The 27,392-nt window shown below is 42.4% G+C and overlaps 1 protein-coding gene across 1 annotated transcript in view; it reads left to right on the forward strand.

Moving 5' to 3' along the window:
- prss12 (serine protease 12) overlaps positions 1-27,392 on the forward strand; it is a 130,830-nt gene that overhangs the window by 17,593 nt on the left and 85,845 nt on the right. The window contains exon 2 of the mRNA XM_080199217.1: positions 7,466-7,604. Coding sequence (XP_080055343.1) covers positions 7,466-7,604 — 139 coding nt within the window. The remainder of the gene's footprint in view (positions 1-7,465; positions 7,605-27,392) is intronic.

The raw sequence follows: 27,392 nt of genomic DNA on the forward strand, positions 1-27,392 counted from the left end.
TTGTTCATTGTGAGTCAAACAAAAGCCAGTGATTGTGAAATGCTTTGTGCTTAGAAAAGACAAAGAAAATTATACTTCAAGTGAAATTAGATATAAAGTTCTCTGAAGCAGATGGCTGTGTTGTGGACATCACAAGAAATCTGGGCCTGCTGGCAGCAATGGTGAGAAAAAGAGTTTGGTAAGCTAACAGCTGCCTTGGCTATTGTTGGGTTAAATAGAAAAAAAGTCAGAGTGGAATTATGAAAGGCATGGGAAGACAGCTAACTACTTGGTTTGGACTTAGTGACACACACCTCTCAGTTAAATGTGTATTCAAGAACAGGTGAGATGTTTGTATGATTTTCTTAAGAAAGACTCTGTTAAATGTTGAAACCACCTAATGGTATGATCTGCAAGGTATAAAAACATGTTAACTTGCCTACCATCATTGTAGGCAATGGTAATGAATCCTTCATTAAATACTAAGCAAAGATCATTGAGGAGGGTGGATATTCTCTTCAACAAATGTTTAATGTTTACTTTGGTAAATGTGGCTTTCCAGGACATACATTTCAAGAAAAGAAACATAGAAACATAGAAAATAGAAGCAGGAGCACACTTGCTCCACCATTCATTTTGATCATGGCTGATTATCAAATTCAATATCCTGATCCCTTTAGCCCCAAGAACTATACCTAATTTCTTTTTGAAACCATACAACATTTTGGCCTCAACTACATTCTGTTGTAGTAAATTCTACACATTCGCTATCCACTGGGTGAAGAAATTTCTCCTCACCTCAGTTCTAAAAGGTTTACCCTTATCCTCACACTATGAACCCTAGTTCTGGACTCCCCCACCATTCTAAATCTACTCTGTCTAACCCTGTTAGAATTTTATAAGTTTTTATGAGAAAAGAGCATGCCAAGTTTTCAAGTAGCAAATAATTGCCTAACGTTGTTTCTTGGTGGAAATGCAACAGACGATGTTAAAGTGAAGCCAATCCTTGCCTACCTTTCCCTAACAGTTAGGGCAAAGATATGTTATTCAATGAACAAACGATCAGTTGTGTGGAGGGCGAATAGGTAACCTATAATATGGGTAACCTAATCAATTCCTGAGAATTAATTTAGATCCTATATTTGTCTAGCAGTGTGTTCATCAAATAATCTTGTCAACATAGCATTGCTCCTGGTCATTCTGCAGCTCTTGATGGCCTCAGTGACAATGTCAAGGAAATCTTCCTACAATCACCTCCATTTTTCAACCTATGGATCAAAAGATTATTCTAACCTGCAAGCCTGTTCCCGTTGGAGAACTTCTGAACAAGCCATTTGGGAAAATGAAGATGGTGATACTCCACCCTGAAGGAATTCTGCAAAAATTACAACATTGCCATGACCGTTGAGACCATCTCTCATGTGTTGAGGAAGTTGTGACCAGGTTGCATTAGAGCCAAAGGCTATTTAGAGCCAATGGACAATATCCAAGCAATGACTCTGGAAATGCTTAAACAGACTGGATTGAATGAGCTGAACAATGGAGTCTGACTGAGAGTATGGTGCAAGAGTGAACTGAAGCGTTATGAATGCAGCCAACTGCTACAGGGAGCTCTGCAGAGTGCAGCTGTCACTGGAAAAATTCTTTACAACACCCATTCCAAATAACCCTTTAAAGGATGTTGCAAAACATTCTAATAGTCCTCCTTCAAAACACACTTCCATAAACCCTCCAGAAAATCCTCCCAACCTCCAGTAAAGCTCACCTAAAAAATTAACTGAAAATCACTTGATGATACCTTGAAAAATATTAAAGAGGCCATGACCATGTTTGATGAAGAAGACTGAGAAGGAGAGAACAGTTCCAAGAGTAAACAGAAGCATTAAGAATGCAGGCAACTATTACAGGGAATTCTGCAGAGAAAAGTTCTTAAACAAACCCACTACAAAGAACCCATCAGGAGACTGCTAAAAGACATGAGGATCACTTAATGATGCCTTTCAGTGAAGGAGACAGATGATAGAGAGCACAGTTCATGAATGAAAAAAACATTTAGAATGTCTCAAAAGAAAACACATCCTCCAACAAACACTTCATTAAGCCCTCAGGAATTTCTCCCAGCCTCCAATATGAATCATGTCCAGTCATCCAGTGAGACAAAGCTTTGCGATGTTATAGACAGAATTAATGTGTTCCTTTTCATCGCTCGTGATCAGTAAACTGGTAAGCAAATGGTGTGTGTTTTCGTACCCTTAGAGTGAGAATCTCATTCAAATTAATCCAGCAGCAAGTTTTTTGTGAATTTTAAAATAAAGTTATCGAGTATCACACACTTGCTCTGATTTTATAAAATCACAATGGGCAGAATTCTACGACCTCACTCATCCCAAAATTGTAAAATACTGCTTGAGGTCAATGGACCTCTCCATGGTCCTCCCCTGTCCTGCTCTACTTCCCGTGCTGGGAAGGGTGGTAAAATTCCGGTGAATGCCTCACTCACTCATCTCTCACACAAGCTATCACTCACACAAAAATTAAATATAGATTAAGATAAAACAATATGGTCATAACTTACAATTATCTCAGTTTCCTTTGTGTCAGGCCTGTAGTTTCTTAGATGAAGGTGATATTTCAGTTGAAGGAAAGTCTGGTAAAGTAAATGATTCTCAGTAAGATGCAAAGTTTCTTGTTGTTAAATTTCTGCTAGTTTGGTTCTCAGATGAACTTAGATTTGGCACAGGTTGGTGGATGTCCTTCTCTTGCTTTCAAGGTTTCTCATCTTAGCTGCTTAGATGGCTTGCAACTAGTTTGATGGCTGTCAGTGGAATTCTTGCCCTGTCTGAAAGCAGTTTTTGTTGTTTTAAAAGCAGGAAACCACAATATATCTTTTACATCATGTGACTCATAGATTCCAAGTCCTTTTCATTCAAACGAAAGGTGACATGTCTGTTTGTTCTAATCTTCCTGTGTTGTCATTTGACATCTTACAATTCACTCAGGAGGAGAACCATCCCAACTCAATCGAAAGGCAATATGTTCCTTTCTCATTCACCATACAGTCTGAGTTTTGATGTCTTCTTTTATCCATGGGATAGCAGAGAGACAGGCCATTAGGAATTAAATTGTTCTTTTGTTGATGATCCATTCCTAAACAAAGGGCTGTGTGAAGTCCCCAGATGGATGTTAAGGCCCATACTTAATTAGCTATTTGCTTGAGGCTCAGGACTGTCTAAAACTTATAATTTCAAAGGTCTCATAATTTGTAGCAACCAATTTAATAGTCCATTTGTGTCCAAAATTTAAAAAATATTGATTGAAAGTTCATTGTATACTGAAATGTGACAACAACTTGATGGTACCCAATGTTTATGTTTTCTTAGCTTTTTTTCACTTCTTGACATTTAGATGAATCTATTGTTAATGCTTTCTACACTTTCTAACCTGTAAAAGGCTGGTTCAGTACTCTAGAAATATTGAATTGTCAACATACTTTTGGGCAGCACAGTGGCACAATTAACACTTCAGTCTCACAGCACCAGGGACGTGGGTTTGATTCCCTGCTTGGCTCACTGTCTGTGGAATTTGCACATTCTCCCCGTGTCTGCATGAGTTTCCTTTCAGTGCTCCAGCTTCCTCCCACCAACCAAAGATGTGCAAGTTAGATGGATTGCCTGTGCTAAATTGCCTCTTAGTGTGAGGGGGATTAGCCAGGGTAAATGCATGGGGTAATGGGGATAGGGCCTTGATGGGATTGTGGTCGGTGCAGACTCGATGGGCCAAATGGCCTCCTTCTGCACTGTAGGATTCTGAGTCTATGTTAAAAGTTTAATATACATGCTGGTTTGAAATTGTGCATTCCAAAAGCCTTTCCCCAGGAATGTAACCTCATTTATAATGTTGAATTAGTCATTTGCATAACATTATTTTGCATAATGTCATGCTTTATAGGAATTTATTAACAGCATTAACCAAGGACTTCCTGTTGAAACAATCAGATTGAGAATTCTTACTGAACCATGCTGAGTTTAATCCACGAAGTGTAAATTGGAAGTTGATTCCATGAAAAACATGCACAGAAAGCAAGATAAGTAGATGGAAGGAAAGGTGGGATTAACGGACAGAGATAAGTAGATGAAGAAGTAAAACATTCCAACAATAATTACATTCTCAAGGAATCAAATATCACAATTTTAAAATTAACTTGGCTTGGACGAAGAGGCAAAAAAATTGATAATTACTAGAACTTAATACGCTGTTAAAAATGTATTCACAACTGAATGCACCAGCTAAACTTTTTCTGATCTTTAAGTGGGCAAAAAATAGGTAAATACTGCAGCTTTATGTCCTTTGTGCATTTCAATGCTGCATATTGGGAAGGTACTGGATTATGAAACTTATGGAGAATCAGAGTATCTTCAGAATTTTCACATTTATCTATGTGCGGACACCAGAGTTGTGGTCAGATACACTCTGTAGCAATGGTCAACATTTTTCCTATTTCAGAATCCAGAGCCATGTTCTATGTTGACAGTGAAGGTCACTACTCACTTCAACTTTCATACTGCTTTGTAATAAAGGTAAGGTCACCATTGTCCCAGATGACCAGAAACTGCTCTCCCTTTTGAGGGAGAGAGCTGACTGGTGGTGATTTAACCTAAGGATCATCACAGCTCAGGCAAGGTTGAGAAGGTGAGCCTTCATGAATAACCTCAGGCTGCACAGGAATTGAACTCATGCTGTTGGTGTTGCTCTGCATCACTAGCCAGCTGTCTATCCAACTGAGCTAAACCAATCCCATAGGCTTTGCTGACAGTCTTTAGCTGAACTTTTGGGAGAACCAGGGAGGGCAGCTGAGCTGACATGCCCCTTTTGTCAAAGGAAGGATTTCTACTTAGAGGGACCACAATAGGTTAGAATGGCTTACCAGCACTTGCACTTTGGAGACTGCAGTAACCGCAGAGATGACGTGGGAATGTTGTTCAATCTGAAGGTGCAGAGAGATGAGTTCTCCCAGTGATGGGAGGAGGAAGGGGAAAACATCTCCAACCAAGCAGGTGTGAATGAAAGTTGTCGAGGATGCAGCAGAGTGTGATCTCTCCAATCTGGAGACAATGTATAAACAGGTTCCAGGACCTCAGCAGGGCATGATAGGTGTGTGGTGGAATACCATCAGGTATCAAGCCCCATATTCTGACTTTGAGCATTCTCCCACATAACATTTCTGAGGTTAAGGCACCTCCACTCTCTCTCCAGGCTCCTCATATCTCTACCCAATCAGCCAACACTCACACTTAACCTCTTACACTCATTGCTTCACAATCTCCCTTCACAAACGTTTGTACTTCCCTCCCCTTCACAAAAGTAATCACTAACATATTGACTTTCTGCTTTCTCCCCTTGGAGGAGAAAAGAGCACACAGCCTCAGAGAGAGGCAGACAACCAGGCAGGGTCTGGTCCTTGAAGGCTGGCCGCGAGCAATGCATTCATGTCTAGTCCACTGGGAAAGAGGTCAGGAAGTTTCATTTTTAGCAGTGGCTTGCTGGAAGAGCCAGAGTCTCCTGAAGCGTTGATGTTCAGACATGTACAAAGAACTGATCCTCTCCAGGAGACCCTATGTTGGGAGCATCACCTTCTTGCAGGTGGATCTGGATTGGAGGTGAAACTCAACATGCCACATTGAAAGTTAGCAGCAGGAAAGAATAGCTGAAGCTGATTGAAGTACTAGACAGGAACACATCTTCCAAGAAGTTAGTAATCATCTGTCATGCAGTGAAAGTACTCTCTGAGAGAAGCCTCTCATCAGTCCATGGATACAACTCTTCAGCTTCCCAACCTGTCAGTTCCTGCTGTGCAATCATCTTGGTGATCCTGACAAGTTGCTGACTGATCAGAAAACAGTTATTCTGGCTTTTAAACCCAGAATTTGATGCTAAAACAGCTGTTAGTTGATTTTTTAAGCACCTGAATTACTTTTATCATAGATCCAAAGAGATTGCCCTGCTTTTATTCAATCTTGTCCCGGTGAAAGCCAGAATTGGGCAGGATGATGTCAGGATTCTGATCTGATGTCACCTCTTAGGGGATTTATCTCCCTGCATGCACACAAATCCTTGTCGTCCTGCCTGGGAAAATTTCCCTTACTTACCTGAAGTCTTATATCACCACATAACCTACCCCTCAGCAGGAACTAGCAGTTAATGTTAACTGGGAGACAGATGTGTGACTTTCTCACTGAAGGACATTAAGAATAAGAATATCTTCTTAAATGGATGTATTAGAGGACTGAGAACTATTTGATGAGTAAAAGGGTTATTGAAAAAGAGAACTTTATCAGGGTGAAATTTGGATACAAGCACTGCTGAATAAATTCATTGTATTTCATTTAAAAGCAGCAGTACCTACTCTCTGGGATCTAAACTTCATTATTCTGTATAAATTTTCCCTGTCAGCATTTTCACCTTTACTAGTTTGCAATGTCCTTGCTAATATTTATTGGCATTAGGAAAATATAATTGCATGTAGGGGAATTGTTTGTAGTCTGCAGTTTGGCACCCTCGATCTACTGAGAGCTGTGGATCACAAATAATCCAATTTTCTGTTATTTCATGTGCCGTGTGACCCAGCGCAAGAAAAGTTCCTCTGTATATATTTTCACAACCACTATTTTCCTTACTTTGCCTGCATGGCAGCAGTGACTATAGCCCAAACAAATATTGGTTCTGAAGCATCTTGGGATGGCCTAATGAGTTGAAAAGATAAATATAAGTTCTTTCTTTATTTTCCTATAAGATTCATATGTTTTGTTTCTTCACCTTAAATTGCGTGCTTACTTTTGAACCTCACACTGGCTCCTTCAAGGCGTAAAGAATGATTTTTGACTTCTGCTATGTTTTCTGCCTTCTTGAGTACAGTGGAGAGAAGGAGGTCTACTCCTGTCTGACCAAAAGTGTTCTAATACCTCCACAATCCATGATGTTATTTACCAGCATATGTAGAGGCATGCTATCATAATTGTAGAGTACCACCTTCTCAAACTTTTTTTCTCCCCGAAAGTTACAAGATCAAATATTTCATTAGTTGCTTCAGAACTGTCAGTAAGATCACTTATGTAAGTACATTGTGGTTAGGTGGTACTTACTTATTTTCACTAGTGAAATTCAAAGATGTGCGGGTTAGGTGCATTGGCGATGGTAAATGCAAGGAGTGGGCCTCGGTAAGATGCTCATCGGAGTGTCGGTACAATCTTGATGGACTGAATGGCCTCTTTCTACACTGCAGGGATTCTATGATTCTATGATATGATTCTAACTGCTGGTACTGATCGTCAATATTTAGGAATGCTCCGTGCTCGTGTAGATTTATCAGAATTGTTTAAAAACATGCTTCTCATCTTTTTGTTTTGACAAAGTGAATGTTTGCGTCTCCCATCACTGTTGACTTTTGGTGTGGTGTTTCCAAACATTTATGAGTATCTTATTTTGACAGGTTTGGTGAGATTGCAAGGAGGTGAAAATCAACATGAAGGTCGAGTTGAAGTTTACGTGAACGGAGTATGGGGACTGATATGCAACAAGAACTGGGACAACCGCGATGCGTCAGTTGTTTGCCGACAGCTCGGATATGGGTAGGTTTTTGAAATTCAGAATTTTTGAACTTGGATTTTTGAGTTCAGTCTTAGAGAACTGTAAAATTTTCTTGCCAGCTGAACTGGCAAAAGTTACTTGTAAGAGCAGGCCAAAGTCTCTTTGGAATTGAGACAGAGGAAGCTACAATTTAGAATGTTGCCCATAACGGATGATCCATGCTTATCTTTAGAAGATTTTCCTTTTTGTCCAACGCATACATTGCTTTGCTTAGGTTTTTCTGCTCATTGGTCTCATCTCTTTTCCCATACTCTATTGACAATGCTGGAACGTATGATGGTAATATTCAGTCCTCCAGCACTTCTGACTAGCCTTTATGTGTGAGTCCAGGCTGTGAGCATTGACTATCTGTTTGAACATGGGAAACATTATAGTACCCATATGCTGGTGTTGTTCAGTGTGTGGACCGGATAGTGGCCAGGTATAATCTAGCACATTTTTCCTTTCTCATGAAAACAGAGGCCAATTGTAGAACTGTCATAAAAAAAAGCACCAGCTAATATTTGTTGAGTTACCACAAAGTAGGGATCAATCCTTGGCTTGTTTTGGTCTCAGTAACATGCCCATTAAGCCAATGGGAAGAGCATCTGTCCTTTGTCAGCTGGATAAGCAGGACCATGGGATCAGTGTCGCTTCTTAATCAAGCCTGAAAGTTGACAGGAGCAGACTCTCCCTCTATTTCAATCTCTATACTGATCCTGGTGCAGCTAACCATTCAGAACAAGCCCCGATATGAAAATCAGATGAAGCTTCAATTATGTACACCATGTGACAACAGCAGGATGAAGTGTATCTCATCAAACTGCCTAAAACAATTTATTTACCAACTCAACTGCAGGGCCTGGAAATTCAGCTCCATATCACCAGTTTTTGGTGCTCTGCGTTCTGTTTTGTGCTCAAGATTATATCCATGTCGTATTTGCACAATTCTGACTTGGGCCACGTTAGGTGCCATTTGGGAAAAGCCAGACAAGACATCCGACCACGTCAGAAGCATGAGTTTTCACTGAAAACACAGAGACTGAGGGATGACCTAATAGAGGTCTGCAAAGTTATGAGCTGCATAGATAGGGTGGAGAGTGTGTGGGAGAATGTTTAGCAGACATGCATGGAAAGATTTTCATATAGACGGGTGGTAGGTGTCTGGAACACAATATCAGTGGAGGTACATAGCAACATAATAATAATGAGGTCCAAGTCCTGCACTTCCTATTTGAACGTGGGCTGTTAGTGCTGTGCTGGGGAGCCACAAAATGGTCGAGACCTTCAAGTTTTTAGATGTTCAGAATACCAACAACCTGTCCAGGTCCTCCCATGCCGACACTATAGTAAAGAAAGCCCACCAACGCTTCTACTTTCTCCGAAGGCTAAGGAAATTTGGCATGACAGCTATGACTGTCACCAATTTGTATGGATGCATCATAGAAAGCATTCTTTCTGGTTGTATCACAGCTTGGTATGGCTTCTGCTCTGTCCTAGACCTCAAGAAACTACAAAAGGCCGTGAATGTAGTCCAATCAATCAAGCAATACAGCCTCCCATCTATTGACTCTGTCTATATTTCCCACTGCCTCGAAAAAGCAGCAACATAATTAAGGACCCTATGCATCCTGCACCCTGGACATACTCTCTTCCACCTACTTCCGTCAGGGAAAAGACACAGAAGTCTGAGGTCACGTACCAACCGACTCAAGAACAGTTTCTTCCCAGCTGCCATCAGATTTTTGAATGGACCTACCTTGCACTAAGTTGATCTCTCTCTACATCCTACCTATGACTGGAACACTATATTCTGCACTGTCTTGTTTCCTTCTCTATGAACGGCATGCAAGAAGCAATACTTTTTACTGTATACCAATACATGTGACAATAATAAATCAAATCCAATTGATGCTACCGAATTTCTAGGTCTATGTTGTTGATAAATGAGATGCACCATCAGCACAAACTAGTCACCAGAATCTGAACTTCCCATCTTTCTGACGCACCCACAGCTGTTGTATTTAACCCCATCTTGTCACTGTTCTTTAATAATATTACTTGTAGGTCCTGATTGCATCACAGAGAAAATTGCTTTATAGGGATTCCATTTGCAATGCACATTAACAACTGCATTTGTGCACATTGGGGTAAATTACTGCATACCCATTCCAATTATTTAAAATTTATTTATTAGTGTCACAGGTAGGCTTACATTAACACTGTAATGAAGTCATACTGAAATCCTTTCGTCGCTACATTCCAGCATCTGCTTGGTATATTGAAGGAGAGTTTAGTGTGGCCAATGCACCTAACCAGCATTGGGGAACGAAACCAGAGCACCCAGAGGAAACCTACGCAGACACGGGGAGAACGTGCAGACTCTGCACAGTGACCCAAGCCTGGAATCAAAACTGGGTCCCTGGTGCTGTGAGGCAGCAGTGCTAAGCACTGTGCCACCGTGTCACCCATGCTATGCAATTATCATTCCACTGATAAAATAAAAATCAGATGGCTTCCTTAACGTGGGGCTGAGCTGCTTCTTCATATTGCCACCCATATGGTGTAGGCAAAGTATTACTGTAGTGCCTGATGTGCACACGAGTCCAGTTTCAATTAAAGGGATCACGTTGGTACCCTCACAGAGTTTGTTTGCAGTTCCACTTAATCCAGTTGCATGAATTAGATAGTGGAGCTCAAATTACAGGCCTGGATCTTTCAGTACAAACATCAAGAGACCAAAGTGCCGATGTTGGCAGCTGTCAGAGAGCTAAGCAAATTGTAAATTTGCCCACAGTATGAAGCCAATTCTGAGTTGTGGATTTTTTAAAAAATCATTGTCTGAGAGAAATGCATTAATTCATGAATTCATTAATGCAGTAATTGAAGTGTGGAACTCAAGACATTTGTAACAGTGAGAATCTTTATGAAATGATTGCCATTTATCTATTTCAAACCAGAATGTTGTATAATTAGAATGAACTGCTGGTATATATGATACTATCTAATGTTCATCTGTAATGAATCTCAGAGCTCAATGCCTTGCACTTTGTTGTTGGTCAATAGGATTACAAAACAAAACATGAATATATGATTGCAAGATTTATTTGCCACATGGTGCACTAACAAGGAGCTGTAATTCAGTAATTCTATAAAATCACAAGACCGTAATTCTACACAGAAACAGTTATGAAGGGTAAAAACATAGTCAAGGGCTGGTTTAGTCTGATCCTAATTTAAAAGTGTGTTTGTAATACAAAGCTCTCTTGGACAACTGCTGCTTTGAACAATATTTCGCACTGTTAACAAGATAATTGAAACAGTTTGCAGCAAATACAGTGCCTTATATTTGCCTATTTGAGTACAGCCTATAACTGGTAAACATGGACATATGGCCCCTGGGTTAATCTAAATCATAATCTTTTCTCTGCTTCTGCTGATCCTGTCTGATGAATCCAATCCAGGTACTTGAATAAAGTACGAGATTACCCCAGTTTACACATTAATATAGAAACTAGCGAGATGATAGTAGGTCTGTGTAGCAACAACATCAACCTCATTACCAACACAATTTTCTGTATGATGTGGGAGCTGGTGGACCCTAGGGTCCTTCCCAGTGACCATGTCTGCAGTAAGTGCAGGTTGCTGGAGGAGCTCCAGCTCAAGGTGGATGAGCTGGCCTCTGAGCTACAGACACTGAGGCTCATCAAGGGGAGAGAGGGTGCCATTGTCAATGGGGTGCAAGCGACATCCACCCCCCCCCCCCGGACTGGCTAACTCTAAGGGTCAGGAACAAGAGGGGGCTGCTGAGCGGAGGAAGGGGGGTGGGGAGCGGAGGAAGGGGGGTGGGGAGCGGAGGAAGGGGGGTGGGGAGCGGAGGAAGGGGGGTGGGGAGCGGAGGAAGGGGGGTGGGGAGCGGAGGAAGGGGGGTGGGGAGCGGAGGAAGGGGGGTGGGGAGCGGAGGAAGGGGGGTGGGGAGCAGAGGTCTCACCCTCTCAATCTGCATAACAGGTTTGAGGTTCTTGCTTCCAGTCTGGACGAGGACGAGGGAGGTGAGATCGGTGAGCAAACTGCACACGGTACAGTGCTGCAGCAGGACATAGGCAAAGAGAAGGTGAAAAGGAACGTAGTTGTAATTGGGGACAGTGGGGTGAAGGGTATTGACACTGTCCTTTGTCACAGTGACAAAGTGCACAGAAGGGTGTGTTGTCTGCCTGGTGCTCGGGTCCGGGATGTCACATCTGGGCTGCAGAGGAACCTGGAGTGGGAGGGTGAGAATCTGGTCGTAGTTGTTCATGTGGGTGCCAACGACGTTGGCAAAATGTGAAGTGAGGATCTGGGGAGGGAGTATGAAAAGCTGAGAATGGAATTAAAAAGTAGAACCGACAAGGTGGTTATCTCTGGGCTACTGCCTGAACCGAGTGCAGACAGGCGTAGGGTTGATAGGATTAAGGAAGTGAATGGGTGGCTCAGGGATTGGTGTGGGAGGAATGGGTTTGAATTTATGGGGCATTGGCATCAGTATTGGGGTAGGTGGGACCTGTTCGGGCGGGATGGGGTTGGTCTGAACCGTGCTGGGACCAGAGTGCTGGCGAATCGAGTAAAGAGGACTGTAGACAGGGCTTTAAACTAATTGGGGGGTAGGGGGTGGGGGGGGAGGGGGGGAGGGTGCGAGGGTAGGTGACATTACGGGGTCTGAAGTTAAGGAGAGGGTACAGGTAAGGGTAGAGGCCGAGGATGTCCCAATAATAGAGGGAGTGGGGGCGTGAGTATGGTTGGTGGCGTTCCAGCAAATAGGGTCCGGGTGAAGGCTGGGATGAAGGCACTTTATCTGAATGCACGAAGCATTCGGAATAAAGTGGATGAGCTGGTGGCGCAGATCGACACAAATGGATATGATCTGGTGGCCATTACAGAGACGTGGCTGCAAGGTGACAGGGACTGGGAGATGAACGTCCAGGGGTATCAAGTGTTTAGGAAGGATAGGCGGGAGGAAAAAGGAGGGGCATAGCTCTGCTGATTAAGGATAGCATCAGGGTGGTAGCGAGGGATGATATCGGAGCCAAAGAGCAGAAAGTGGAATCGTTGTGGGTAGAGATTAGGAACAGCAAAGGGAGGAAGACGCTGGTGGGTGTCGTCTATAGGCCCCCGAATAATGATCTGGAGGTGGGGTGGGCTGTTAACGCGCAAATAAGTGCGGCGTGCAGGAATGGAACGGCCATAATTATGGGGGATTTCAATCTACATATTGATTGGTCGACCCATGTTGGATGCGGTGGGCTCGAGGAGGAGTTCTTGGAATGCTGCCGGGGTAGTTTCCTTGAACAGTGTGTGTTGGAGCCAATGAGGGAGCGAGCTATCTTGGATCTGGTGCTATGTAATGAGGCGGGTAGAATTAGGGACCTTGCGATGAAGGATCCTTTTGGGGAGAGTGATCATTGTATGGTGGAGTTTCTGGTGCAGATGGAGGAGGAGAAAGTGGGTTCCCGGACACGCGTCCTTTGTTTGAACCGAGGGGAGTACGGTAGGATGAGAGAAGAATTGGTGAATGTGGCCTGGGGGAGTGCGTTGGAAGGTAGGTCTGCTGAGGAGCAGTGGAGGATCTTTAAGGAGATCTTTCTTGGTGCTCGGCAGAAATTTATTCCGATGGTCAGAAAGGACCGTAGGAGGAGAGGTAATAAGCCGTGGATAACGAAGGAGGTGAAGGAAAGTGTTAAACTAAAAGCGGAGGCGTTTAGAGTAGCTAAGAGTAGTGGGCGAGAAGAGGATTGGGATAGGTTTAAATGTCAACAAAGATTGACAAAGAAGTTGATAAAGAAGGGTAGCAGAAACTATGAAGCTGGGCTAGCACTTAATATAAAAAAGGATAGCAAGAGTTTTTATAAATATATAAAAAGGAAGAGGCTGGCTAGGGTGAACGTTGGACCCTTAGAGGATGAGAAGGGGGACTTAGTGGTAGGGGATGGGGATATGGCTGAGGTCTTGAATAACTTTTTTGTTTCGGTCTTCACGGAGGAGGACGTGAATAATTTGCCGGGTGTTAGAGATGGAAAGGTAGTAGGACTGGAGGGTCTCAATGACATTACTGTTACTAGAGAGGCGGTGCTCGACAGACTGGAGGGGCTGATTGTGGACAAGTCCCCGGGACCGGATGGAATGCATCCGAGGGTTCTGAAAGAAATGGCGGAGGTGATAGTGGATGCCTTGGTGGTTATTTTCCAGACATCGCTGGATTCCGGGGAAGTGCTGGAAGATTGGAAAACGGCTAATGTTACGCCGTTGTTTAAGAAGGGTGCCAGGCAAAAGGCAGGGAATTATAGGCCGGTTAGTTTAACGTCTGTTGTAGGTAAAATGTTAGAATCCGTCATCAAGGAGGAAATAGCGAGGCATCTTGAGGGGAATTGCTTGATAGAGCAGACGCAGCATGGTTTCATTAAAGGGAAGTCGTGTCTGACAAATTTACTGGAGTTCTATGAGGATGTGTCTAGGGCGGTGGATAAAGGAGAGCCGGTGGATGTGGTCTTTCTTGATTTTCAGAAGGCGTTTGACAAGGTACCTCACAAGAGGTTATTGCAGAAGGTCAGGGGACATGGAGTTGGGGGTAGGGTGTTAGCGTGGATAGAGGAGTGGTTGTCAAATAGGAGGCAGAGAGTGGGGGTCAATGGGTGCTATTCGGATTGGCGGAATGTGACTAGTGGAGTGCCCCAGGGGTCGGTGCTGGGGCCTCAGCTATTTACCATTTATATAGATGATCTGGAGGAGGGAACCGAGTGTATGGTTTCGAAATTTGCTGATGACACCAAGATTGGTGGAATGGCAAATTGCGTGGAGGGTGTGGAGAGTCTGCAGAAGGATCTAGATAGACTGGGCGAATAGGCCAGGAACTGGCAAATGGAATTTAATGTTGGCAATTGCGAGGTGGTCCACTTTGGTAGGAATAATGGTAGGAAGGATTATTACTTACGTGGTGAAAAACTGCAGCAGGCGATGGTGCAGAGGGACCTCGGGGTCCCTGTGCCTGAGTCGCAAAAACCCAGCTTGCAGGTGCAGCAGGTGGTCAGGAAGGCGAATGGGATGCTGGCCTTCATAGCGAGGGGGATTGAATATAAAAGTAGGGAGGTCTTGCTGCAGCTGTATAGGGCATTGGTGAGGCCGCAGCTGGAGTACTGTGTGCAGTTTTGGGCGCCGTACTTACGCAAGGATATTTTGGCCTTGGAGGGAGTGCAGAGGAGGTTTACTAGGCTGATGCCGGAGTTGAGGGGGTTGAGCTATGAGGAGAGGCTGAATAAACTAGGCTTGTACTCGTTAGAGTTTAGAAGAATGATGGGAGATCTCATTGAGACATATAAGATGATGAATGGGTTGGATAGGATAGAGGTGGAGAGACTCTTCCCGCTCAGAAAGGACAGTAGGACTAGAGGGCACAGCCTCAAGATAAAGGGGGGCGTGGTTTAGAACGGAGTTGAGGAAGAGCTTCTTCACTCAAAGGGTGGTGAATCTCTGGAATTCTCTGCCCGTTGAAGTGGTGGAGGCTGCCTCGCTAAATATTTTTAAGACGCGGGTTGATGGGTTTTTGATAAGAGAGGGGATTAAGGGTTATGGGGAGAGGGCAGGAATGTGGAACTGAGCCACGACAGATCAGCCATGATCTTAGTGAATGGCGGGGCAGGCTCGAAGGGCTAGATGGCCTACTCCTGCTCCTATTTCTTATGTTCTTATGTTCTTATACAGCAGCTTTCCCAAAGTGCTTTGATTTGACACTGAACCACATACGGTGACATTAGCTCAGATGACCAAATGACGAGTCGTGGAATTTTATGCGAGTGAAGACATGCCAGCAGAGTTATTGGATACCCTCAATTTTATGATGGGCAGAATGTGGGAACCAGCCAGGAGTGTGTGGGGATACTCAAAATCTAGAGGTTCAATGGTTTGGGAATTCAGATGAACTGAGGTGGGGCAAAATCAGGAGTTATGTGAATGGAAATAGGTGACCTTAGTGATGGAATAAATAGGTAGCTGGAAGCTCATCTTGAGGTCAAATATGATGACAATGTTGTGAACTGTCTGGTTCAGCTTCTGGCACTTGCCATGGGAGAGGACAGGAAAGGACTTGGTACATAGAGAACAAAGTTTGAAGCAGTGACTGAAAAAAAAAAATGACTTCAGTCCTCCCAACACTAAATTGGAGGAAGTTTCTGCTCATTCAGTGCTGAATGTTAAATCAGCAATGATAATGAATAATGTCTGATAAATTAGCAACAGTGGAGCAACAACAGTAACTTGGTTTATGGTGCACCTTTAATATAGTAACCCATCCCAGGGTATATAAATGTTTAATAAATACCCATGTAATCAAAGTAACTAAGTATTCTAATACGATGAAAGGTAACTGTCACAATGCCCTTTGGCTAACAGCTTATACCTGCACCTCACAGCAAATAATTAAAAACATTTATAATAAAAGTTAAAAATTCATCTTTTTCAAAATGTTGAAATGAATACTGTACAGTTCATATTATATTATGGTAATAGAATCTCAGCATTCATGATATCATCTGAATCTTCATTTCATCTTTTGTAATTCATTGCGAGTATGCACTGTTCTTTTATGTCCTCTACCTCTCGACCTGATATGCTTGCAATTATTTCCACTATGTAGCCAACAGATCAATCTGTGTCCTGTCCAAAATATTAAAACAAGTTGTCAGCCAGCCAGGGCTAGGCTTTCAGAGGAGTGGAGGGCAATGCAATGCTGTGAACGCATTCACTCAGATCTTTCAGTGTATTAAATCATATTAATTTGGTCACCACTCTGCATTAAATACTCTTTCTCTTTTGCCAAGCTTTTCACTAAAGCACATTGCCGAATGTGCATTATATTTTCCGATTGGCAGGGACAACATAAAACAAGCTTGTGAAGCTTCAGTGAGTCAGTGTTCAAGTTTGTCTACAGTCAACATAAACTTGAGTGATGTACAATGGACAAGTGATCTTTTTGATCAAGTGCACACCAAAGCAGCAGTATTTCAGGATGGGAATAGATGTGCTTTACCCAAGAAGAGTAATAATTGGTTATATGCATAGAAAAAGAACGTCCTACGTTTTTATATTTGAATTATTAACATAGGCAGCATGATGGCACTTAGCCAACATTTAATGCACAGATCAAGAATGGACCCAGATGGGAGGCTTACCTCATTCAGATTCTGATCTAGAGTCTGTCAGGTTAGGAGATGCTGAACAGAGGCTGTGGAGTTTACTGGAAGAACAAATTCCTAGTGGTCATTAATTCATCCTGAAGGCCAGGGATGTTGGTTGTGGCCTAGGATCGAACCTTATGCCTGTCCTCTTAGTTACAAGTGTTTGGGTAGGTGCGCAAATGGAACAAAGAGTACACAAGAGTAAAGGAAAAGCTACTCAAATACCTGTATAAAAATATATAGCGCATTTAATGAAGTAAACAATCCCAAAGCACATAAATGTATAATAAATATTTGTGTAATCAAAGTAACTACATATTCTAACACGATGAAAGCTAAATGCCACGATGCCCTTCAGGTAACAATTGTACCCACATCTCAGAGCAGATTATCAAAACCATTTGTAACAAAAGTTGAAAATTAATCTTCTTCAAAATGTTAGAATGAATATTGAAATTTATATTATATTGTACATAGTAATGGAATCTCAGCATTTATGACATCATCTGAATCTCCATTTGGGAATCTTTTTGTAATTCACTAATATGCAGTGTTCTTTTATATCCTCTGCCTCCTGAGGTGATATGCTTGCAATTATTCCATAAAGTAGTCAAAGGATCAAAATATGTTGGCTTGAACTTCCTGTGTCTCTGTGGCACTCCTGGGAGCCACACACAGGCCAAGATTTTCCAGCCCTGTCACTGCCGGACATTGTTACAGTCAGGATGGCAAAACTTGGGGAGGTGTTGACTTTTAATGGCTCTCCAAATTTTCCTGTCCTGCCTGTGAATCCCACGCACACAGTACTCAGAAGGGAAAAATAATTCAAATGGGGAATTAAAAATACTGGTCTGAACTGGTCATATATACCATAAAATGAGACATCAGGAAAACAAGGATAGTGGTCCAAATTGCTCTTGTATGCTTTAAAATGGAACACCAGGCAATCAAGAAAAAAATAAGTTGCATCAATAGCGTGCATTTCCTGTCTTCGGAATGTCCCCAAATGCTTATAGCTAATGAAGTACTGATAGAATTGTGATAATGCAACTAATACACAATTTTCCAATAAATCGCCCACTGAATATGAATTCCCACTGGTGCTGCAGGGCCTGTGAAGATTCAGCTGCCCAGCATTTGCATACATTGAGGTAGGAGAAAAAATTCACATAGCCTGCCTGACAAACAACATCTTGATCTTAAAATTCTTATCCTTATTTTCAAATCCTTCCATAGTCTTGTCTCGCTCTCTGTTTCCATTCTTCTCCATTCTAAAACCCCTCTGAGATATCTTCCCCAATTCTGACTTCTTAAATATCCCTCATTTTAGTTGCTCCATCATTGGTGACCATGTCTTTGGTGTCTTGCGACCTGAAGCTCTGGAACTCATTCCCTACACTTCACCTTGTGTAAAGAAGGCATTGTTGAAAATCTATATTTGTGATCATCTGACCGAATATTTTCTTTGGTTCAGCATCAAATTATGCTTTGAAATGCTCACACAAAGAATCTTGGGATGTTTTATTGCATTAAAGGCATTATATATAATACAAAAATAGTTGTTCCACCACATCTTCCTGTGTTTAGAGATGTGCTATTTTAAAACTTACCTTTTTTTCTAGTTGGTAAAAAATAAAAGTACTGTGATCCCAAGAAGGTGATTTTCTGGAAGTACATTCTAATTATGGCTTAGTTTGAAACAGAAGACCATTGCATGGCTCATTTAAGCACGATGGCACTTTTAATGCCCATTAATTTCCAGTCATAGTCATTGTTCCTTGATGGTCAAATGTAATAAAAGAGCAACTATTTCATTCTTTGCATGATTTAGTTGCTTCCATTCTGCACAATCAATCACACATCCCTTGGATATTTATTCATTATTTGGAGTTTTTCTTGTCACTTGCTGCTAAATTTTATTTAAAACATGAACTGCAGTTTTCAAGTTACAACAGCAAACTTTTCAAGAGAGATTTATCGAAGTGAAATTATGAATAGCACCTAACGCTGTTGCAGAAGGTTTTTTTTTAACACTATTCTTTAACTCCAGTATTTGTTTCATGTTCTTGAGCAGATGACATTCTAGTTTAAGAAAGCCAACCTTGTTGAGAATTGAGAAGAGGGTGGCGACAAAGTGGCTGTAAATGTAGAAAGTGTGAGCAACACTATTGCAACCGTTCAAGAAAAGCAGTTTGTGAGAGAGACACTAACCTTGAAAAGTAATCTGGCTTTATAAAACTCTCCAGTTCTGGCAGGGCATGTGTTATCCTATACACTAAAGCCTTGCAATGAAATCTCCAGTCTGACAAACATTCAAATGAATAAATGTTATGCCTATCAGTTTTCAGTCACTGGGAGGTGATCAGTAGACTTCCTTGGATATACAATCCTACATGTATACATAAATACATATTTTAAATTACAAAGATTTTAAACGCATCTTGTGCATTTGGGAGTGGAATGCATGTAGTAATTTATTATTTGCTGATTCCACATGCTTAGAGATTGCTACCAGTTGATCCTCATCGTTGGCTGTCCCTTGTCTGCTCAGAGTCATGAGTTTCTACCTTAGCTATTTTGTGACTGAGCAAGCTGATTAGTGACCCACTGGTTGGTAGCATACAGTAAATAATGTGAAAGCTAATGGTGAGCATTTACATGTGATTCACTGCATTCCCATTGACTTCAGTTTTTGCAGATACTTTCTTAAGCTAAGACTCCTCCTACCCTGGAACTTCAGATGGAAGTAGATACAATGAAATGAGAAAGAGTATGGCTGGAATCTGATCACCATTCACCACAGTGGGATTTTCCCATCCCGCTGCAATGAATGGAGAATTGGCTAGCTGCCAAATTCTCCGACCTTGCTGTAGCGGGAACGTGATATGAACAGCAGGTAAGATCGCACCCAGTGAGCAGAATTCTCCCTTGCTGAGGCTAAAGCCTGTGGTGGTGATGGGAATGTGGTGTGCTTCCAATTGCAGAGAACAGTGCCAAATCTTCTGGCCCCACTCTAACTAATGATGCAACAGCGGGTTTTACATCTTATTCCATGGCAGGGCAGGATTGAAGGCATGTATTCGCCGTCATATCCAAGTGCCATATTGGAAATGTGACCAATATTACTGACCCATTATTGAGGAAAGAAGGTGGGGCCCCCTGAAAATGAAGATGGACTTGCTGAGAAGGCAGAGGGTTATTTGAAACATTCCAAGGCTGGAAGATAGATGTCCTCCAGGATGTCGACTCTGGAGAATCTGCCTGTGGATGCTCCGCCCACTCACTGCTGTGGTATTCTGTGATCCAGGGTTTCCAACAACCTGTGTCCCAGGCATTGTTCAGGAGAGTCAACACCACACTGTTACAGACGTGTTTTGTACCAAGTTGATTTCCTGCTAACATCACAGAGAACCGGGTGTAGGTGCTGGGCCTCCATTTGCTCCCATTATGGGAAATAAGTTTCATGCCATCCTCCAACAGATTTCCCAATCCACCATGCCTGGTATCAGTGGGAGATCCCTTGGAAAATTCATCCTGGCAGGTAGAATTCTGCACCTTATTTGTAAAAAGTAAGATGAATGCACATCTTCATATAAAGCTTACAATGCCTGTATCCATTGCTTGCATTCTGTTAGGAAACCTTTAACAATCAATCCAATGCAAAATCAAGAATACAAAGCAAAGAGCAATTCAACTTCAAGAGAAGATTCATCGGTGGTCAAGTAACACTCAAGCATTAGCCAAGAAGATAATAGTCTCTTTCATTAATTTGAAGTAAACATCTGTCAAAGAACTGTCAGCACTTACTTGAGGAGCAGTAACCATATTGCTCAGTCCCAAACAAATCTGTGCAAAATAGTTTGCGCTGGCTAATTTTGGGTCAGTTGCCAAGAAGGTATTTGCAATAATACTGCGTACCACAAGAATAATAAAGTTAGTGCAAATGTGGAAAGCAATTCTTGATGAGGGCATATCAACAATTTTATACATCAGAAGTAACTTCATCACATGTGAAAACCAGCAGGGGAGTCTTATAGTGAAACGAAAACTATTAAGAGACTATTTGGAGCCTCCATTTCATTTGAGCCTGAAGAATTGAGAAATTGAACTCAGTATTTTTTATATGTTTCTGCACAGCACTGAAGATGAGAATAAGGCAAAATGTTATTCATCAAATATGTACATATAATGTAGAAAATATTAGTTGTGATTGTGGCAAGTAACTTTATTTCTCTGTATGCATTCCATTATCCCATGTTTTAGCAGTGACATTAACCAATTTTAAAAAAGTAACATAATTTGTATTAAATTAGTCAGTTCAACAATGTTGTAGAAGCGGATCCAAATGCTAATTGTAAAATCCTTTGAGACCTTTAGAGATTCTTTTCTGAAGTACAATTGCCCAACTAAATGTTCAGACGTTTTTGAATTTTTATGAAATGACTTACCAGCTGTTTGTACAGAGCACCTAGCATTAAATAGGTAATCTGTGGACATGCAAAATTCTCCAATAAAAACTAAAGGTGGAATCTTATGGGTCCCTGCATTTTGCGGTAGTGCAGATGAACTATAAAATTCCGTGGCTGCCTTTTCTGGTGCCTACCTGTCCTGGCCACAATGTTATGAGTGGTAAGGGAAGCATTGATCATTTCAGTATCTCTTAAGGGCCACTTCCCACCTCCATTGTTATTTTCTGGGTGATGGGCTGAAGCCAGCAATGAGTGGGAAACCCGACAGATAACACTGATCGGGCATGTGTTAGGTGAGGGGATGTATCTCCTTTATAAGCCCTCTCTTTAGGTCTGACTCAACCACACCACCGCCACCCCCCCCCCTCTCCGCGCGCACACACACACACACTCACACACACACACACACACATACTTTCAGGCTTTTATCCATCTCTGCACTTTCCTTCCACTCTCCCAGGCCTATCTTGCCCGACATCCCTTACAACTTCCCCTCTCCCACCACCCTCACTGGGGTCTGCCAGCTTGGCCCTGTCAAGTCTCCCCTGCTACATTTACCTTTCTATCTGGTTCCATTGACAATCCTCATTGGGGTCTCCTGCAGTCCCAGCAGTGGCTACCACTTCTGGAGGTGCTCCTGAGACCAGATAGTTCTCCACCACTAATCACTGGCAGCCCTCTGAGCTGGGTTTTCACCCCAGTTAAAAATGGAAATCTCACCACTAGTAAATTAATGCCTTGTCAGGCATTAAATTGCTGTGCGTTGATGGGACTAGGCAGGGATAGATGATATACCCACCTCCATTTCCACCAGCTCAGTGTCATAGAATTGTGCATATAGCTTAAAAATATCATTTGGTTCAGATTTTGCATTGAGAATAATGGTGAGGCTCCCAACACTCACCGTTACAATGGAGTACATCGGACTGTATATTCATGGAAATCTGGAAGTTGCAATCTCAGTTACTCTGCTAGTCCATAGGCTGCAAAAAGACAGTCCTTACAATATATGTGGTATTGAAATCCATGTAAGGGCATGGGGTAATTGCACTTAACCTTAATTAACCACTGAACATCCCAGAACAAAGTTAGGTTTAGTGTATACATGTCTAAGTTAATTATTAATAATGTGGTAAGTTATAATCACTGCCAAATTACCTCTCTGGCCTTGAGAATATAAATTTCCAAGCGCGGAGTCTCATTTGTTCAGAGTCCAATCATGTTAGAGATTAAAAAAAAAGAAAATAATGCTTCAATTTTTTAAATTGTCTTTTCTATTTCTCTCTCTTATTCTGTCTCTTCGAGCACATGGGTTTGAGGATAGTATACTGCGTTGGATTGAGAATTAGTTAAGGGATCGAAAACAGAGTCATAAGTGGGTCATTCTCAGGTTAATAGGCTGTGACGATATCAGCATCTGCTCATCATGACTAGTGGGGTACCACAGGGATCAGTGCTTGGGCTCCATATATTCGCAATTTGTCAATGATTTGGATGTGGAGATCAAATGTAACATTTGCAAATTTACCGATGACACAAAACTAGGTGGGAATGTGAATTGTGAGGAAGATACAAAGAGGTGTCATGGGAATTTAGACAGGTGAAGTGAATGGGCAAGAATATGGCAGAAGGAATATATTGTGAAAAAAATGTGAAGCTATCTGCTTTGATGGAAAAAACATAAAATCCAGATTATTTTTTAAATGGTGTGTGTTTGGGAAGTGTAGATGTCCAAAGAGACTCAGGTGTCCTTGTTCATAAGTCACTGAAAACTAGCATGCAGATGCAGCAAGCAGTTAGGGAATCATATACTATATTATAGCAAGAGGATTTGAGTACAGGAGTGAAGTTGTCTTGTTGCAGTTGTATAAAGCCTTGGTGAGATCATACCTGGACTTTTGCATACAGTTTTAGTCTCGAAAGAAGGAAATGCTTGCCATGAAGGAAAAGCAATGATGGTTCACCATACTGATTCCTAGGATGGCAAAATTGCTCCCCAAGAAGAGATGGAGGATACTGGGCCTGTATTCTCCAAAGCTTAAGGTGTGAAAGGCAATTGCATTGAAACACATAACATTCCTACAAGGTTCAACAGGATAGATCCGGAAATATGTTTCGCTTAGCTGGGGAGTCTAGACTCAGGGACACAGTCTCAGAATAAAGAGTAAGCCACTTAGGACTAAGAGGAGGAGGAATTCCTTCACTGTAAAATCCAGGCCACACTGTTATCAATATTAGTGGTGTGTAAGCCAGTTCACTTCTGCCAATGCTATCACGGATGCATTTGCGACAGGTAGATTAGTGAGGGGTCAAGTATCTTTGTCCTTTTTTTTATTATTTGTTACAGGGCCGGTCAGGCAGATGTGTCCTTCAGAAATCCCATCACTGATTGTGTTACCGAGTTGTCCTTGATGATGGACATTGAAGTCCCCAATTCAGTCCTAGTTCTGTATCATTACTATTCTCAGTGATCCTTCAAGTGGTATTCAACATGGAGCTGGGCTAATGCATCATTTGAGGGAGGGTGGAAGATGGTTACCAACAGGTTATGTTGCCCTTGATTTGACCTGATTCCAGGAGTCCAGATATTGAAAACTCCTGAGGCTATTCCTTCTGAATGCAAACCACTTTTCTGCCACCTCTGCTGGGTCTGTCCCGCCAATGGCATTGAACATACCCAGGGATGGTGAGTTGCAAAGTGTATTTCAGTGAGTGTGGCTATGATTGACTTCACTTGTCTGTAGGAAGCTGTCCCAAATTTAGCACAAGTCCCCAGATGTTAGTGAGGCCTTTGCACGGTCAAGAGGGCTGGATGTGGGTGGGTGTGTGTTGGGTGTGGCATTCTTGTTTCTGTTGCCTAGATCAATGCTGAGTGCTTTGTTAGCTCTTATTCTTATTTGAGTTGCCTGTAGTCATTTCATATAACTGAGTCGCTTGCTAGTGATTTCATAGCCAAGTTGCTTGCTCGGCCATTTCAGATCACTCACTTTGCTGTGGATGAGCAGCATGTAGATCAGACCAGGTAAGGACATTAGTTTCACCAACTAAGCTATGTGAACCTTTAGACTCAACTAAAGCCCAACACTTATGCTTTGCCAAATAGATAGTGTTAGCGTATTTAAAGGCTGAAAGGGTTTATGCATGGTAATGGGGAAACTGTAGCATCCACTTGATAATATAAGAAAGAGTCACGTGACTCAATCCAGTGGGAAAATGTTCATTGCTGAATATGAATAATAACTGTGTCTTGTGTATCTGTATATAGTTATGCTCATACCTATATATGTCTCCACAACCATTCCTCAGTCAGCAACAACCACCATGCAACAAAATAAAGCAGCATGATGTTTCTTTCAACAAATGCTTGCTTTGATCACCTTTGAAAAGATTAAAGAAGTACATTTGAACAATGGGCATGATCTTAGCTGTTGTTCGTGCCACGCTTCTGCTGCAGCGAGGTTGGAGAATCTGGTGGCCAGCCAAATCTCTGTTCACTGTGGCAGGGTGGGAAAATCCTGTCGGCGTGAATAGTAGTAAGATTCCAGCCCATTGAGTTCAGTCATATTGTCACACTCTTTGGTTAGACTATTGTACGAGTAGATATTATTCTATACCAGAAAGCCATTTGGTGAAGGGTCAAACTGGAGCCAATCTTTACACTTTTACATATTTATTACTAGAACTGCATGTTAGATACATACACCTCCTAATTCAATAACCACAGTTATAGGCTGTCTGTTTACAGGAGTTCAAGTGAAATCCTAGTTATTGCCTGACTCCTGAATACAAATTAACACCCTTTATTTATTTTTTCATGGGTTGTATGCTAGGCCAGCATTTATTGAGGAGGTGGCAGTGAGCCACCTTTTGAGAAGCTAAAGACTTTTTGGTGCAGGAAGAACACAAGTACTGTTAGGCAGGGAGATTCAGATCCAGTGAAGGAACACTGATATAATTGTAACTCAGGATTCAGTGTGGTTTGGAGAAGAACTTGTCACTGGTGATGTTTCCATGAATTAAATGTGCAATGATCAGATATAAAACAATGTGAATTAAATCCCACCAAAGTAAAGTGCTCCTTCTGCATAAGGGAATGAGGACTGAGACTATGGAAACGAAGAAATTAACAAAGAACAAAGAACAAAGAACAACCCAGCACGGGAAACAGGCCCTTCGGCCCAACGAGCCCGTGCCGCCGCATCACCCTACACCTATTCTACCCTGCATGTCTACGAATGGAACCCCTAACTTAGCCAGATTCAGGGGAGAATAGTGTCAATTTGGTAAAACCAATCAGCCTAAGAGCACATCTTTGGGGTGTGGGAGGAAACCGGAGCGCCCGGAGGAAACCCACGCAACCACAGGGAGAATGCGCAAACTCCCACAGACACAGGCCCAAATCCATGTATCTGCACAGCTCGCAGTGCTAGTCACCGAGCTGTTGCGGCGCCCGTCTACCGGTCCAGGATCAAGCACACACACCGACACGAAGTACTAGGCCACTCCCGGAACTTCCAAGAGCAGCCCACGCACGACCCACCGTGTGCATGCCCCTCGTTTGACACGAGGTGGACCTCCACCTGCGGAATAAAAAGACAAAAACGTTAATCTTACAAGCCTGCTTTTCCGGTGTCTCCTGAGGTTCTAACCTTATTTAATAGCCCCTACCATAACCCTCCATCTTCGTTTCACTCATGTGTCTATCTAACTGAACCTTAAACGAGTCCAACGTTCCTGCCTCCACCACCCTACTTCGGTAGCGCGTTCCATACCCCCACAACTCTCTGCGTAAAGAACCTTCCTCTCACTTCCAAATTATACCTCTCCCCCCTCACCCTTAAATCATGACCTCTCGTGTTTGTACCCAGTCTAGGGAGCAGTCTCTCACTATTGACTATCTATTCCCTTCAGTATCTTATATACCTCTATCATGTCCCCCCTCAATCTCCGTCTTTCCAAGGAGAAAAGTCCCAGTTTCTCCAACCTTTCCTCGTAACCCAGCCCCTCCATGCCAGGCAACATCCTGGTAAACCTCCTCTGCACCCTTTCCAGAGACTCCACGTCCTTCCGGTAGTAAGGTGACCAGAACTGGACGCAGTACTCCAAATGTGGTCTAACCAACGTTCTGTACAACTGAAGCATTAGACGGCAGCTTTTATACTCTATACCCCTTCCTATAAAGGCTAACATTCCATACACCTTCCTAACAACCTTCTCCACTTGTGACGCAACCGTCATGGATTTGTGAACCTGCACTCCCAGGTCCCTCTGTATGTCTATACTCCTAATCTGTCTACCTTTTATCACATAGCTCCTCTCTGCATTATTCCTTCCAAAATGCATCACCTCGCATTTGTCAGGATTAAATTCCATCTGCCACCTATCTGCCCAATGCACCAACCTATCTATATCCTGTTGTATCACCTGACAATCCAGTTCAGTACCCGCCAACCCTGCCATCTTGGTGTCATCAGCAAACTTGCTGATCACACCACCTACGCTCTCTTCCAAGTCATTTATGTAGACTACAAAGAGGAGAGGTCCCAGTACTGAGCCCTGCGGCACACCACTGGTCACTGGCCTCCAGCCCGACAAGGTCCCCTCCACAACTACCCTCTGTCTCCTATTACCCAGCCAGTTCTCAATCCACCTAGCTACCTGGCCTCGTATCCCATGCGCCTTAACCTTTTCTACCAGCCTACCATGAGGAACTTTGTCAAACGCCTTACTGAAATCCATGTAGATGACATCAACGGCTCTCCCATCGTCAACCGTTTTTGTCACCTCCTCAAAGAATTCCACCAGATTCGTAAGGCAAGACCTCCCTCTAACAAAGCCAAATTATCGAAGCTTCTGCCTTAACAGACCAAACATTAGACTACAGAAAGTCTAAAATCCAGATTTTTCTACCGTTCCTGGTTCTATTTAATTGAGGACATAAATCATTGATTTGCAGAAGGTGTCAGCCTTTGCATTTATTTTGTGCTTATTTGCATTTCATCACTGTTGCATGTTCTGCTCTGATGGGATTAATTAAGGATCCCTATGGATCTGACAGGATAGAAGGATGTTTCACATCGTGAGATAGAAACAAAATTATCTTGGAACAAAATCACTT

Source organism: Carcharhinus amblyrhynchos, chromosome 1 (genome assembly GCF_965287045.1).
Source record: "Carcharhinus amblyrhynchos chromosome 1, sCarAmb.v2.hapA, whole genome shotgun sequence".
Taxonomy (NCBI): Eukaryota; Metazoa; Chordata; class Chondrichthyes; order Carcharhiniformes; family Carcharhinidae; genus Carcharhinus; species Carcharhinus amblyrhynchos.